The sequence below is a fragment of the Poecilia reticulata genome, chromosome 21 (genome assembly GCF_904066995.2).
Source record: "Poecilia reticulata chromosome 21, P_reticulata-male-v2, whole genome shotgun sequence".
Classification (NCBI taxonomy): Eukaryota; Metazoa; Chordata; class Actinopteri; order Cyprinodontiformes; family Poeciliidae; genus Poecilia; species Poecilia reticulata.
In genome coordinates this window covers 18,191,037-18,208,219 of record NC_088850.1, presented here as the reverse complement: position 1 = coordinate 18,208,219, position 17,183 = coordinate 18,191,037, and the positions used below count along the sequence as shown (strand labels likewise).

Genomic DNA, 17,183 nt, shown 5'->3' with positions numbered 1-17,183 from the left:
TGTGTGATGGACTTTTTCTTTTATTTCAAAATATTCTCTCCTAACAGGATGAAACTCCGCCGAAGCCCAAAGGGTCTGATGCCGACGGAGCCGCCCAGAACAGGAGCACCACTCGTTTATTGCTATGTCACTCTCTGCTTCAGGACAAGGTGTTCAAAAAAAAAAAAGAACAAAAGAAAGAAAAAATACCCACAAACACTTCCACTCCAACACACATACAAAAGGAGCTATGTGGAACGGCGTAAGGGATTCTAAAAACTAGGAGCTGTTTTTTTTTTTTTTTTTTTTTAAAGCTGCAGATGTTCCTCATGTTGTCTGATCTCCCACTGCTCTGCATTTTTAACCTGCCACCTCACCCCAAAAGAGGCTGGGGGGCAGCGAGGGAGAGGGGTAGGGATCAGGGCATCTCCTCATGACAGGGCGATAATGGTGACCTTCTTCGCAGAGGAATAACTACAAATAAAAGGCCAAGCTGGTTTAGAGATCATAACAGTCACATTTATGCCCCCAAATCCCCTGGTGTTATTTTTTTTTTTTTTCCAGACATCACAAATAACATCTGCAGCTGTCTGATAAAACCACTTCAATGTGCCTTTGAACATCTAAGATGGACGCCGTATTCTAAAGCAACACGGGATGCGAGAGGGAGCGGGAGGATGAGGGTTCTGCTGGTTGTCCATCGCTATCGCTAATCAAAGAGAGAGAGAGAAAAAAAAAGATGGCATGGTACAAAAAAAATCATCAGTAAAAAAAGATGCTTTGCTGCCATGGAGTTGGAGCGGACGAGTCAGTGGACAAGTTGGAATCCTTACGCCTTCTCGTCGGTCGCCTCTTCTGCTGCTTCAGAGACCTGCCGGGAAGAAGATGGCGAGTTTTAGACGACACGGTTGAGGTGGATTTCAGAGGAAGCTATCCAAACGCTAAACCTAAACCAGGATGTTTTTATTGGCTTATTCTGGTTTGCTCAGACTCAAAAGTATGTGTGGGAGGTTTACTGGTATCACATAATGTTGAGGTTTAAATCAGATAATGTGTCAGAGCGATGCCTGTCATGATAAAGTTCACTGGATGACAAATTGCCCCAGAAGTTATTGCGATAAATGGTAATGTCGCAGTTTGGAGACGATTTTCCAGTGAAACAATGGTAGTAGCAAAATAGTGCAAGAACACATTCTCAAAGATAAGCTTGAAATTCTAACAAACATTTAGCACTGGAAGTGGAAGATATTTTAAATCCGAGATAAATAAACCAAACAGCAAATAAAATGAGTTACGAAATATGAATTGTCCTTCAAAAAATGGCCAGTTGAGACCAAAGAGAAACAGAAAGCTGATAAATCATGAAAATAGAAACGATTGAGTTTGTTTTTAGTTTATCATGCGATTAATTGATTTATTATGACAGGCCTAGTCAAAACATTTTGAAGTATCTGATTAGAAAAAATTGATGGAAATGGCAAAATTCCAAAAAAACATCCTCAGTTTTGGAAAAAAAAAGAAAAAGATTTTACCCTCGCTTGTTGAAGTGGTTTTCAGCTTTTCTGAAAGAGTTAATGTGCGACACACAATAGAATGGAAACACATTTGAGAGCAAACTTTCCCATCCACTGGTTGTCTTATGAGAGGCTCAAAACTCTGAAAAATTTCAAATTTCAAATTCCAATCATCCAGCACTGGGATGGGAGTGGTGGATCCACTGATGGTGGTGGAAGTCCAAACCTCTGGTTCGGAGTGGAGAACTCTCCATTTTTCTGAAATGTGTGATCAGGGCTGGTTTGCAACCCCTACATTTACGATAACTCTCATAGTTACTGCATTCTGCTGGCAATACCTCATCTAAAGTGTCATGGAAACACTGAGCTGCACGAGACGCCCCCTGGGTAACGTGTGGGGTGTTTCTGAATTCATAAAAAAATGTAAAATAAAAATAAGAAACTCTACAACCAAGACTAACATATGTAACTGCTACAGGACTTACAGTTGAAGCTAAATGTTTACATACAGCGCATAAAAAGACAAAACTACTCCTTTTCTCACTGTTAAGACTTTAAACCAGAATAATTATTTCCTTTTGGGAATAATTTGGCTACACTACATGATGATGATGTCACTGCTGTTGGAAGCTCTCCGATTATGTTAATTTACAACATCTGAGTTAAATAGAGGAACGCCTGTAGATGTTTTTTTTTGTTGTTGTTACAGGACACAAACACACTGCTTCATTGTGCAGCATCATGGAAAATCTGGACCATCCTTCCACACAAATGCCTGGGGATGCGATCAAAGTTCAAACAATAATTCTGTAGCATAAACGAGGTGGGAATGTCCCGCCATGCCACCGTTCAGGTCCTGTGTCGCAGGGATGAACGCAACACACACTGGTGTGAAATGTGTGAGAGTTTGGTGAAACTGGTAAGAGAATGTGATGATCCACAGTGTAGCGTGTCTTGTACCAACATGGCCAGAAAGGCAATTCAGCGAGGACAAAGCCGTTAGTCCGAAGAGCAACACAGAAAGCTGGGTTATAGATTGCAAATGCATGGGCAGAAAGCTTAATTTTGTAGACTTATCTGTGGTCTGACGAAACTAAAATCGAAGTGTTTGCAACCGGATGGTCATTCTTTCATTTGGAGGAAAAAAAGAGAGAAATCTTGGAGACTGTAGAGTTTTAATAAACTTTGCGCCTTCGTTTTAATCAAGGAGAATACGAGTTAGCTGGTTCCTTTATTTATTAAAAGAATCAGAAATCAAAGGAGTAGCGTTAGTGAAGCCTCAAACAGCTTTAAAAGTGCCTTAAAAATAAATTTGACATTGACATTGAGGTCATAAGTGCTCAAATCAAATATAATGACAAGTAGGTTAGCCCATAGCAGGACATAGTTGTTTTCCTGTCCTAAATAGATACAGGCTGATGCATTACATACAACCCATAAATTGGCATCTTTGGTTTCTGTCCTCGTCAAACGTGGTATGCTAATATGTCTTGTGCTTGTCGCAAGTAGGGACGTTTTGTGTTCCCTAAATATTGGACTGTGTTGTGTGATATCAGTAGTATCACTCTTAAACTATACCATACCATTGCCTTAACGACGTACAACTAAAGGGAGCCCTTGAATGGTGCGATACGGGTTGGTTGTATGATCTGCTTTTACAATGAAAACAGACAAATGAGCGTACAAACCGACCTGTGCAGTAGTTTTCAGTGGAATCGAGACATAAGGCACATTGCTGTTAACAGGATACTTCCTTGAAATTGCGTGGAATTAGTATTTGTTGAAGAAAATGGAAACTTGTTTGCAACATGATGTCCTGTTCTGTCCTTTGTGTGGGAAAGTTGTTTTTGTTGTGTGTTTTTTGGTGTTGAATTCTGATACACTGATGGAGCTGTTGTCAGTCGGTTGCTTTGGCGACGGGTCTGCGGGTAGCCGATGCACGGAGCAAAGAAAAAAGAAGAATTTGAGTGGTTTTGAGCTGTTCTTCAGCGTTTTTTCTGCGTTATTCCTCTATTTGCTGTGGTGCACCACACTGAGTTGATAATATCTACATCTCCAGGTTTCATTTTGCTGACAAAATTGTTCTACTGTGGCAGCGCAGCTATGCATGGCAGGTAAAAGGATCGTCTTTTCGCCTTACAACATTGCGCGCATATGCAAAATTTCCATATGTAAACAATAGCATGCAACGTTTCTATAGTAAGTATGAACCAGATACTACTACAGAGGTAATACAATGTGCTGAAGTGACCATAATTTTCCCAGCTGTCAGCTGCCTGGCCACCTGCCACATTTCTAACCAAAAGGCAAATGCCAGATCAAACATATCTAATTTACAAACCTCAAATTTGCCACCTTCTTGCTGAGCAAGTAATAAATTTTGATCCGGAAAAGTGTATATCGATTGAACAATCTTTAATATATTTAAAGCTTCTCCCGGCTATGTGATTTACTCCTCCTCATTGTTTTCCAACCAGCACTAAAATATCTCCGACAGTCAGCCTTAACTTGAAAAGGGGGATCCAATGTTTCTGCTTCCTCTGAGTGACTACTGGAGGGGCCGGCTGTCTAAGAACGCAGTGACCCAATCACATTTCACTTCACAGCTTTGTGCAGCAGCAGTAAAAACTCTGTCCTTGGCTCACTTCACTGCAGAACAAGCAACACGTCCTCCCCATCCGACCCCACCCCCGCCGGCTGAAGTCGCATTTCCAAACATACCAACAAACACAGCACTCCACGGCACACTGGCTAAACATTAGCTACGTAGAAATGATCAAGTGGTTAGTGACTAAAAGTAAAAAAAACAAACACACAGAGAGGTGAATTAGGATCACTGCAGCATACCCTTAACTCTGACTGTCTCGCTCTGCCCTTTCACTGACATCAAGGAGGGAGCCATGCTTCTGATGGAGGACACACTCACAGATGGACGAGACACATAGATCTATGTTTGTGTTTGTGTGTGTGTGTGTAAGGAGGAGATACATGATATAATCTTGATGTGAGTTACTGAGGAAAACAGATGTTAAGTAATTCATTGAAAGGATGATGTTTGCATACATTGACATAAAAATCTTTTTTTTTTCCCCTCTATCCTTTAGGAAATAAAGTCTGCTTTATTTTCCTTCCTTCATACCTCGTTGGCCTTGGTCTCCCCATTCTGGGCCGGACCATCTTCCTTCTTCCCCTTAGCGCCACCCTTCTTGGCCTTTGCTCCTTTTTCATCCTTCTGCCAAGAGACAAAGGACAAGATCTCCAGGTTTAAGGAGCCAATGAGGGGCTAATTCCAGTTTCATGGAAGCGGCAAGATTTAATTTTAAAGGCCTCCTGGCATCTCAAATAGTTATCATAGACTCTAAGAAGACTCCAAATTCATTTGTCAGAGAAACAAGCCAGCAGCATCACAGGTTCTTTACCTACTTTGTATTGTTAGCAACGGACAAGAGGCACTTTTCCACCATTTGTTTCACACCAAACGTACTTGGAGTGTTTGTTGTTAGAAAGCTTAATTTTGGTCTCATCTGACCAAATAACAAAATCTGGCATGCCTTGTAAATAGCTTGTTGGCATGGAGACGGCATTTAATGCTTGATATGGAGACTTTTAAACCTTTCATTGAGATGGACATGATTAGAAGCTTATTATTTGTAGCCATTTCCAGAGTTTCAAGACCAGAACCTGTTTGCCTTACCTTTGAAGTGGGATTCTGTGTATCTCATCGTACTTACATCCCAGGGAAATAGAAAACCATGGATTACTAATTAAAAGTAATTCAACTCTCTTATCATCTTGAAGTCAAAACAACATAAACTAGGAAAATGTTTCAGTTAGTTTTATTGGGATTTTTGTTATTATTGGAATTGTAGCGCCTGTGATTTTGTTAAACCACTCCCCCCCCCCACTCCCCAACTGAGTCAATATGCCTAAAATAAAAGTTGGATTACTCTCAAATTTTCCAGTTAGTTTATGCACCAGCAATAAAAGAAGAATGTATTTTAATGCCTCTACATGTCTTTTACCAGGGATGCCAGTAAATGTGGAGGGAGCATCCAGCAGTGTCGCTGAGGGAACCAAGTACTTCAGGCTTTCTAAAGCGCGGCTGAGTGGGCTCCTCACCTTGACAACGGTCTTCTTGGGCTTCACCTCAACTTTGGGCGGAGCAGGTTTCTAAAAACAACAGCACCAAAAAAACACATCAGTGAGAATTGACTATTTTCACATTTTGTAAGAATTATTTGATTCAGTCTCTTCAATCTGAGCCATTTTATGATAGTTATAGTACTCTTAATATAGCAGATGGTAATGAAACTCATGTTTGACGAGAATCTAAAAGCTAATATACTTGTTTCCTCCCACAGTCCAAAAACATGACTGTCAGGTTAATTGGCCTCTCCAAATTGTCCCTAGGTGTGAGTGTGTGTGTGCATGGTTGTGTGTCTTGTTTGTCTCTGTGTCGCCCTGTGACAGACTGGCGACGTGTCCAGGGTGACCCCGCCTCTCGCCCGGAACGTTAGCTGGAGATAGGCACCAGCAGCCCTCCCGACCCCACTAAGGGATAAGGGTATAAAGAAAATGGATGGATGGATACTTGGATTTTGTTATGTTACAAATTTGTGACATTCCTCTGCATCTCGACCTCAAACGACAGATCAGTGACACGATCGCACTGGAAAGCGAGCAAATTTGGAGCAGATTTTCCTACAGTACTGAGTGTGGACGAGTGCACCCCGAAGCCATGAGCTTCAGTAACACTGCAGTCAAAAAAAGTTAAATCATGTGATTTTTTTTTCTCCTAAGAATATCCTTCCAGGACAGAAGAAAACAATGAATGGTATATTGTGTTTTCTATAGTAGCATCAAATTTAACGTGGGAAATATATTTTCTGCAGTATACATTTCTATAATTTTTCAAAAGGTATATACGTATATACTGGTCAAAATATGTAGGATAGCAAATGTGTGAATCAACAAATCTACTACCGTCCAAATTTGACCCTGATAAACGTTTCAATAAATGAAATCCTATTCAAATATTGTTGTTAACATAAAAAATATATATATATATATATATCCTTGTTACAGAAAAGTCTGGACTAGGAATGTAACTAGCTAGTAAATTTCTATTTGACAAAAAAAAAAAAAAACCAACACAAAACTTATCAATCAATGTTGTTGTTGATGCAAAAATGCTTCATAAACAACCTACAGTTGAAACCTGAAGTCTACATACACAAAATATGTAAGTATTATTCCTTTAAAAGATCAAAATTATCCCTTTTCTACGAACATTTTATAGCACAGTCAAGTAACTATGTTAACTTCAGTTGTTAAAAAAATGCAACATTTACTTTGTAATTTAACGTCTTGAAATTTGGCCTGTGCCGCTTTAAGAAACTCCTGTTCTTTCTGAAACTCCGCCTTGAAGATGTCTTCAATCTCCTCCATTGACCTTTTAACAACATTTTTACCAACGTTTCACTGAGAAGTAGCTTCTATTATGATCTCAGCAGATGTGCAGTTACACCAGGTGTTTGCCAATTGCTGTTGGCTAGTCTGAAGGAGCTGAGTGAGGAAGTGACTCTGGGAGGGAGAAACTCAGTAGCTTGGAAACTGAAGCTTCAAGAAGGAGCTGTGTCTCTAGCTCCACCTTAGCTGTGTCTCTAGCGCCACCTTAGCTAGCTCCACCTTAGCTCCAAGTCTTAGAGACTTAGTTTTAGAGAGACTTAGTCTCTTAGAGAGACTTAGAGAGAGCCAAGTCTCTCTAAGTCTCTCACCTTAGAGAGACGTAGCTCTCTAAGGTGGAGCTAAGTCCACCTTAGAGAGTGGACTTAGCTGAAACCTTAGCTAAGGTGGAGCTAAGTCTCCACCTTAGAGACAGCTTAATGGTTGCCATGGAAATTAAATTATTTCTCAAACATGCATGAAAGAATTAAAGCAACACTCTAGGCATGTTTTTGATGAGAGAATAACATTGTAACATGATGTAAAGCTTAAAAGAAGTCAATTTTACATAACACTGCCCCTTTAAAATAATCATGCAAACATGCAAAAACATGCAAAGACTCAACGGATGGATAAAACATGCAAAGTACAAAACACAGAGAGAGAAGTCACTTGCAGGGCACAGCTGAATGACCAGAGTCACTGGCGTAATGTAGAATATCATCATTTGTCATATTGTTTTGCTATGATTATCAATGTCTAAGGTAACCTCGAGCACTCTGATCATTCATCTAAATGAAACTGGTTTTAGTAATTTGGCCTGATTAAAACCAGCCATGCAGCAGACCACAGCGGACAGAAACAACAGAAAAAAAACAACACATGCATACCAGGCCAGAACTCGGCCCTGGGGGCGGGGGGGGGAGAACGATCATGAAATTTATAAACACCGACTCCGTCGATCAAAGCCGCAAACTGGATTTGGGATTTTAGCAACGGCTCTGCTGTATTGAGGGGAGTTTTGAAGAGAGTGGAGAGAGGACAGCTACAGAGGTGAAGACAGGCAGGGGGAGAGGGGAAACTTACCGCCGACAATCTCTCTGACCTTCTGGTGGGCTTCAAGGAGCAAGGGATGAGAAAAGAGCGAGAGAGAGAGAGACAGAGAGAAAGAAAAAGAGAGAGAGACATATCAAATACACTCTGTGGGCAGCTACAAATGTCCTAATTATTAACCTGCCCTGTTTTCACATACATATAGATACACCGTCAGTACAGTCAATACAAACCCACAGCATGTCGTAACAAACACAGCAAAAAAAAAAAACACAAAAAAAAAACCTTCATGTCAAATATTTACCTCTTGCTTTGTGACTTTAGAGGCTTCCTTACCCTCAGCACCCTCTGGGGACTGAAAGAAAAGAAAATAAGAGGGTTAAAAACTAAAGATTTGAGTGATTTACATTGATTATCTTTGAATGATTAAGATGATTCGGTTCATAAATGTTTTTTTTTCTACAAATGAACAATAAAAGAAAGGGTTTACTGCTCTTCATTTTTGTGACACTCCTTTGGATTTGGATACTCCTAATAGAGATGTTGTTATTCTTAATTTTATAAAACTAAAGTCAAAAATTAAAACATCCTTTTAATTCCGATTTTCGTATTTTAATAAACTTAAAATGCGCCCTTTTTAGGGGTTACTTCGCCCCTAGGAATTCTGAAATTACTAGGAAATTATAACCAGTGAAAACAGATGTAGGATTTATAATCTTTTGCTTATTGTTGAGTTAAAATAAATTACAGGCCTTCTTTGTCGACCCCTGGGGGAAATAACTTCAACTCTAAAGGTTTGCAGAACTAATTAGGATTTATCAATCTGCAATTTTTGCATATCTAATAGAGCCCGGTGTTTGGTAAAGTTCCACCTGAGTGATTTAATTACCACATTTCTCTTCTTTTTATAGGTTGAAAACTGCTTAGAGATGCACTACAGGTTCATGTTGTGCAAATGATATGCGCCGTGATGATGCTGGAAGCTCTCCGGTGATTTCCATTTTAATAAAAGATGCCTCTGGCCGACAACAGAGTTCCTTCGTGGAGTAATGGGCTGTAAATAGTGCCGGCCCAAGGCATAAGTGAAACATTCAGCTGCTGAAGGCGCCCACCCCCCCAAGATCACTTAAGATCGCATGGGACCAGCTGACAAATGTAATATTTGCAAGAATTTGATTCAAATTTATGGCAAGACCAGATTATAATTTTGAATTGAGTTAATTGCAGGGTCTTTAATTAATGAATTAATCCCAATTAAATGGATCGTAATCTAAAATTACATATCCGCAAAATAAGCAGCATTCCTGATTCAAATAAACAATGACGATGCTGAATTATTGGATAAATTGACGTATGTGCTCAACAATAATGATGCTTATAGTTTTTAATCTGTTATTTAGGTAATTCAACCATGAGAATGGATCAAAGTGATGTTATACACAATTGGCTTTCAAATGTTTCATTAATGTAACGTGTTTTTTTTTTAAAATACTGACATTTATCTGTGCGGTTGCATGTTTAGCATTGAGGTGCTACTTATGCTAACTTCTTTTAGCACAAGTGGAACACAACAATAATCTTCTCCAGCATCCAATCAGATCGTCTTTTAAAGGTTAAATTAAATCCAGTCGGCCCAAAAAGCGTCACTGTTGCTGTTGCTTGAGCATCAGATTTACGAGTGTACCAGAAACGCACAAATACAAAGGTTCCAGTCAGAACAATTTTCAAATGTTAATCGGTTAGTTATTCACTTAAAATGGGCGAATATCACAAACGACAGAATAAAAGACATGTGACAGCTTACATAATCATAGTTAAGACTGCTGAAGTGACAGATTTTCATATTCATGGAAAGTTCAGTGGAAGGTAAACATGTAAAAAAGAATAAAAGGGGGACAAGTTTGAGGGATAACCACAGCATTGACAGGATTGTGAAGCTTAAAAAATGGAAGAGTTTATTATAAATGTATAAGACATGAACTGCAGATGCAGTCAGTGGTTCACGTGCCACCAAGCACTAACACATCCAAGCAAGACATGGCCTACAACTGTCACATTTCTTGTACCAGTTCATCTGGAACTGGAAGAAAAAGAACTGGACTTTAGATAAAAGTAAAGTTTGTGTTTCATTTTTAAATCAAGATTCCAGAGTCTGGAGGAAGAGTTGGAGAGGAACATATAGGAATACTATCAAGAGAACGATACAGCAAACCCAACAATGCAGATGACCCTGAAGGCCAGTAGCATCTAAGCAACCTGGGCTTCACTGACACATAGTGACACTTTATAGCACAATCAAGTAAAAGTTACCTTTAGTTGTTATAAAAATGCTGCTGTATATAAATGAAAAATGACAAAAAAGAAATTTGTCTCTTTAAGCGTCTGTCTCTTTAAGAAGCTTCTACTCTTTCCAACATTCCACCTTCAACACTTGGTCACAACAAAGCTCCTCCATTGGGCTGTTTGCAACTGTTCTTAGGAGAGGTATCCCCGAATGGTTGCCCTGGGAGATTCAAGGATTCCTCAAACATGCATGAAAGAATCAAAGCAATGCACCAGATATAATAGGGCTGCACCAACTGCAGTTTTCTGGTCGATCGCTGATTACAGAGTTTTTAAAAAGAATAACTTAATTCCAATTTTAGCCGATACCATTTTTTTTGTCTGAAAGATTGCTCAAATATCAAGAAAGTTGCTGAATTGGTAAGAATGGGGTGACTGTTGTTAACTGTAAATGTGCAGACATGACCTGGTCGGCCGGTTTGTCAGTCAAATGTTTCTCAAGGGAGAAAAGAAAATCACAGTGGTTGATTTTTAGACCTTTGCAGAGGTTGATAAAATCGGTGGATAAGATCGGCTTCACAGGTAAACTCGGCCGATCTCCCAAAATTAAGGAAATCAGCACCGATAAATCGGTGCACCCCTGGTATATAATAAACATTACACTGGTAAAATCAGTTGAGATTAATCCATGATTCCCTCCTTCTTACATAATATTAGTCAGGAGTTCAAGCCGTCCAAACAGTCATTTTGCAATGTTGTGCAAACTGATACTGAAACAAAACATTTGCAATTTCTTGTGTCGCCATAACTGCCTAGAAAGAAAAACCTCATTTTTTAAAAGAATTTTATTCTTAGTTTATTAAACACAGTAAAACGAGTTATAGGCTTTGTGGATATAGTTAATCGCATAGAGGAAAACCTCTTAGCCCCCCTCACATATTCTCCTGTTTTGCATTTTGTCGCAATAAATATTTCCAATCAAAAAAACTAACCTGAATAATAATCATTTTATCAATTACAAAAAAGACTATCCAACAAAAGAGGAAAGAGTGTTGGCCCCGCTCTTCTTTGCAGAATTTGTTTTTGTTCTATTAAGGTCATGCAAAAACGTCCAGACTTTGTCTAGGCCGCTCCAAAGACCTTTATGTTGGTTTTCTGAGCCGGTAGACTTACGACAAGTGTTCTGTTGCTAATGTTTATCTTTTTGAAATTCAAATTGACGACCTGAGACATTTAAGTGTGACAAAACAAAAACAAACAGAACATTTTCACTAGGATGTGCATTGAACAACACAGGTCTACACCTTTTGGATGCAGGTGTAGGCACAGCACGGAGGGGGGGTCAGTTTTACATGCAGTTTGACAATCGCATCATTTGAATGTGGGCGACCCCTCCGCCCCTAAATACCCCCCATCCCTCTCCCTCTCCACCCCGTTCTCTGTCCTCAGAGGAGATTCTGCGCAGACAATAGCAGATTTCAGGTGATGCAAACGCCAAATTCCACGTACGCACTAACACAATCCAATGGCACTCGACGCGTGCTGCTGTTTAGACAGTGAAGAGGCAACAGCAATTCCCTAATCCTTCCTTCCTTGTCTTTTTTTTTTTGCCTGCTCTCTTCCTCTGATCCTGAATATGGGATCGCTCATTCGGGCTGGCGCCTACCATTTCTCCAAACTAAATTTAGACCAAGGGGGGGTGCAGTATGTTTTTTTTTTTCTCTTTCCTTTTGCTTCTGAAAAATATTCTGAAATGAAGTCTCCAGCATTTATAGCGCCCATCCATCCATCCATCCATCCATCCATCCATCTTGCGAACCCGTCTGACATTCTCGCCAGTAGGCACCGTCTCGGACAGGGAAGTGGCAAAAAAAAAAAAAAGACCAACATACAAACGCTGACGTGAGGACAGAAATATTTATGATGCGAAAATAAAAATAAAAAAAATTAAAAATAGAAAAAAGAAAACACGTCGTAAAAATACACAACACTAAAAACAAGAAGCGTAGTGGCAGGACGGGTTTCCTGAAACTTTGCCATCACCTCGCCTCGCCTCACCTGCCTGCCTGCCTCGACGTCGCCACATTAATCGCGCACCGCTATTTTCGTCCAAAGCGAGAGGTGGTGGTGGTGGTGAGGGGGAGAGAGAGGGGGAAAAAACTACAGTGAAGTGCGCCGGCCGGAACTCACCTTTCTCTTCGGCATTTCTGCGCGTGAATAATTCTCCAACCAAGCTCGAAGAAGGAGGAGGGCGAGGGGAGGGAGACAAATGAGGTCAAAGCCGAAGGGCAGCGGGAGTTGAATTTGAACTACCTAGGAATACCGGATCAATATCTGAGCCACCTTGGATAATATGTTGATTATATGCACTCCCACAAAACTCTGTGCCTCCCCGATCCCATTGGCTGGAGGGGTCAGAATCCTTGCGCTGTGATGACTCCTGATTGGCCGGGTCGGTCTCTGTGTAAATAACAGGGCGGCGGGCATTGGCCGGGGCTTTCCCAAGAAGCTCTCTGCGATTGGCTGCGAGCTCTTTGTGCGCCGATCCCGAGTTTTGAGGGAAAGTGGAGACGGGCCAATGAGAGAAGGGGCCCCCTTGCTCTCTGTTTGGGGATCTGGGTGATGTAGAATGGGGGCAAAAAAAAAAAAAAAAAAAAAAGGGAACAAATAAAACACAAAGGACCAGAACCAGAAACCAACGAGCACAAACGCCATAAACGCGGTCCAGAAAATCTGACGGCGATTGTGTCTTGTAGGGGTTTCCCAGCCTGCTATAAAGAACTAGATGGATCGTAATGTATGGCAGGTTTTTATGTAATTCTGCCAACCACACCTTTCACACAACACTGTGTGAAAGGTTGGAGGCAAAAGGGGGGGGGGGGGGGGGGGGGGGGGGAGCGTGAAATGGGACCGGTTATGACCTACAAACAGCTGGTGTACAACAATTCCCAAGTACTGATTATGTAACATTTAAAAAAAAAGTGGTCACACTCTTAATGGATTGTACGTGACTGAGTATTTAGAGTATACTTGTGAAGTAGAAGGGGAAAAGATACCTGCTTCCAAGTTTTATCCTAAATCAAAAATTGAAAAGTGATGTGAATTTGTATTAAGCCCTCATTTATCATACTCCTGAATATAACGTTCAAGAAGTCACTTATTAGTAAACGCATAAGGTTTGTTTGAGAACACTGGAGAATAAACAGCATCACCTGACTCGATTTAATCAAATTTAGAGTCTTTTTCAGAAAAGGTGATCGGAGTTAAGTATTTATGATATTGAACTCAACCGTTTACTTGAAAACGGTTGCTTTTTCCAATTAAAAGCGGTAATAACCAACTCGTTTATCTTACTGTACAAGGTCTACACAAAGTACTAAGTAAACACCATCACTGTACATGTTACAGTCCCAGAAAAACTAAAGTAATGGAATCAAACAGCTTCCAGTTGAAGAGAAAGCAATTATGGCCCACTCACATCAAATTTGGCCCAAAAACGAATTGGAGACCTCAGATCTTCGGTTCACACGCACCTGTATCACGTGTCATCCCTGAAATTTAAAAAGCAGGCTCCCCAGCTGGGAAGAAGCGCACACACCTCCAAGTTGCGCCCTGCCTTTTACTGTGCTACAGTTGCCAGGCAAGTGACGGAAGCTGAAATTTAGGTTAAAAATATACGTCTTTAGATTGCACGGCATACGGAAAACTTCTATACCTACAACCTTTATTGCTGCTAATGAGCTGATGGTGTTTGTTCTTCAGAAAAACACTAAAACCAAAAACACACAGGAGGAAATCCTCAACAGAACAAACATAATCTAACAGCTGAATTAAAGTAGATGGCCACATCTGGATTAACACATTTTTTCCCCCAATGAACCACTGTGTCCTAATCAACCTCGATCTGATCACTTTTAAAAATGAAAGCCATCTTTTTTTTGTATCTTACTAATTTTTAAACCAACAATTAATGTAAATATTTGTAAATTATCTATAAGTTACAAATACCTATTTAACCCAAGCAACGCAAACAGATTTGAACAATATGTGCCGAATTCTCCGAAGAAGGATGTTACACAAAGCATTTATTTGAAGCCAAATGGCAATAATTTATATGTGCTAATAAAAGAATGACAACAGTTTTTCTTTGCTATTTCAGGTGGTTGAAGTTCAATTGGCATAATTTCAGAATAAAATATTTCTCCAACCATTATGGTGGAGCATATATATATGATAACATTTAAATGTCCAGAAGAACATTGCAATTAATTTCACTCATGTTCATCATGGCGACCTTCTCATCTTTGAACAATGAGCACCTGGAACTTCTGCGCAAAAACGGTCGGCGTGTTTTTGAAATATTCGGGACATACTGTATATTACACCATTTTCTTTTAAATACACAATGGAGCAGAAAGCACAAAAGCCAGAAAAGCAACCTCCACACTCTTGGGCAGCGTCACAATGTGCAGAGAAACAGAGAGAGCTCTATAGATGGAGCTTTCCTGTCCAAACAAGCCTTTTGATTCTACATAGGCCCAAATACAAAGCTGCTTTAAAAGTCCAGAACACACAGGACCAGATGTGCGGATGGACACTCCGGAGTTCTGATTCAAGCTATCAGCAAACTAGAAGAAAAAAAGAGGAATGAAGAAGATTCATACAATAAACGTATCAGTACAAAATGCAGTCAAAAGATTTCATAGGTTAGAAAAATGGAAGAATACTTTGTTGTGGATAATTTTTCACTTTTCCTTTTTTATGCTGTCATCGGCCCTGGTTGGCAGAAAATTATGCTTTTAAAGCGTTTTAATGTGTTTAGATTCTGTGTTACAATCACACAACAGAAAAATAATAACTTGGATTTCATTCCATGCCCACCTTCAGTATTAAGCGTTTAGTACAATAGCAATTTATTAAGTTTATACTTATACTTATTAAGTATAAGTCCATAAAGTGTCTTTTCATTCGAAGAAGAATGAAAAAGATTCATACAACAAACATTGTATCAGTACAACATGCATCAAAATGGGCACAACTTCTTCAAATACCTTTAAACTACCTAAATAATGCGCAACCAGCTCCACGTGATTGGTTGAAATTTGACACTATTCTAATCCAGAAAGAAATGCTAACCTATTATTACCGATGCTTTGAGAGAGGGGATTTTCTTAAGCAAACGACATCAAAACTTAACACATAAAGTAGGGAAATGCTTGCATAGAGCCTCAAAATGCAATATACAGATGGCCGATGGATACATGATAAAAAATTGAACAAGCTAATAAAAAGAATACAATGTTGTGTAAAATAAATGTACCCTTTCCTAACAGGGTTGTGAATGTCATATCTTTAACGCAATACACCTGCATTATTTATATCGAAGGCAGCATGTATATTTAAAACATGTTACAATAAATTGCACTGACTTCACTAGTCAGTTCTTCTGTTGTAAAATAACATACTTTTTGCACATCTAAGATGTGAAATGTACGGTAACTCAAATTAAAGAATTACTAAGAAGTTCCCATGTCGAGTTTGTCTGGGACAGAAGTAATGAAAGACTTTGCTGTTATTTCTTAGTAATTTTTGACCAGTTAAATTTATTAAAATTGAATGTTATTTAAAAAAGAAAAAAGCAAACTTGCAGGTCAACACCGTTTATTTTTTAAACTTAATCCCTTGCCATTTTTGTTATCAAGAATTAACTCTTTACACTTAAACCACAGAGACAACAGAGACAATAGCTTGGTTTCAAAACGATTGTACTAAAATTATATAATGCTGCTGCTACATAAAGTCCAGCACTAAACAAAACAGAAGTCAATTTTACAAATATGTAAATATATTTCATTAATGGTGAAAAAAAACTATTTGGTGTTTTCTCAATGTTTGAATTTTTGCATCAGATTTTTATTTGTAAAAAGTTTGACCTTCAAGTCTTTTGCGCCCTCTAACAGTTTATCTTCCACGATTAGTAAAGCACTGGGTTTTGCTCCATTCATCTTTCCATGAACTCTGACCAGCTTCTCTGTCACTGTAGAAGAAAAGCAACCCCCACAGCACCATGCTGCCACCACCATTTCTTTCAGTGTTGCTACTGGATTGTGTTTTCAGTAGTCTGTGTAGTGTTGGGGGAAAAAAATATGAAAACACGTCTGATTTTTCCTCAACAACTGTGTGTTACTTTGTGTTTGTATGACCCATGAATTCTCAACAAAAAAAAAGACATCAAAGCAAGATGACAAAATATAAAATAATTCAATCAAGATGTATAAATACAGCACAGCAGTTTAGCTCATTAGCATAAATCGGGATCATTAAAATTATGCGTTTGTGAATTTAATTAGGCTAAAAAATACCTCTGCAGTCAAACAGAATTTAATTTCTTTTTATAGCACAATGTCTAGTCTAAGGTAGAACTTGGCTGACACCTTGTGGATGGTTTTTGTCATAGTTTTCATCCATGATTCACTTTTAACATCAAATCTGGAGGGGAGAAAAACTACTGATTTGGAGCAACATTGTAATGTAGTCTGATGATAATACTCTCTTTTTAGAATTTAAATTCTTGTCATTGAGACGCATTTATCAGGAAATGGCTAGTCTTCTTCTGCTGTTTTTTCCCACCTAACACACACACAAAAAAAAAAACAAAAAAAAAACAAAAAAAACGACAAGTTCTACTGATCCATTTGTTTTGCTAGTTCAGCCTCCCAGCCGTCGCTCAGACCCCCCCGCCCCCCACCACCACCACATCCCATCCACATTACGTCATGTGTACCGGCGCGCTCCACTTGTCCGCGAGAGAGCTGATCAGCAGCGCCATCACCTCTCGTGCACCTGCAGCCAAGAAAACGCGCGCGCGCAGCCTCCTGCCTTCATATGGTCGGGGTCTGCTTCAGCGAC

General features: G+C 39.5%; 1 protein-coding gene across 9 annotated transcripts; it reads right to left on the bottom strand.

Moving 5' to 3' along the window:
- On the bottom strand, window positions 1-17,160 carry hmgn3 (high mobility group nucleosomal binding domain 3). 9 transcript variants are annotated; one of them, XM_081602774.1, is made up of 7 exons: window positions 17,059-17,160; window positions 8,296-8,346; window positions 8,025-8,054; window positions 5,613-5,663; window positions 4,633-4,725; window positions 4,341-4,440; window positions 1-850 (listed from the first exon to the last, which is right to left on the bottom strand). In XM_081602774.1, the coding sequence occupies exons 1-7, from the start codon at window positions 17,101-17,103 to the stop codon at window positions 843-845; spliced, it is 378 nt and encodes a 125-aa protein (XP_081458900.1). In that variant the 5' UTR covers window positions 17,104-17,160; the 3' UTR covers window positions 1-842. The 9 variants fall into 9 exon arrangements, with proteins under 9 accessions (XP_081458900.1, XP_008396488.2, XP_081458901.1 ...); XM_008398266.3 differs by lacking the exon at window positions 17,059-17,160 and adding an exon at window positions 12,465-12,910; XM_081602775.1 differs by lacking the exon at window positions 17,059-17,160 and adding an exon at window positions 12,337-12,434.
- Between the last annotated feature and the right edge of the window lie 23 nt (window positions 17,161-17,183).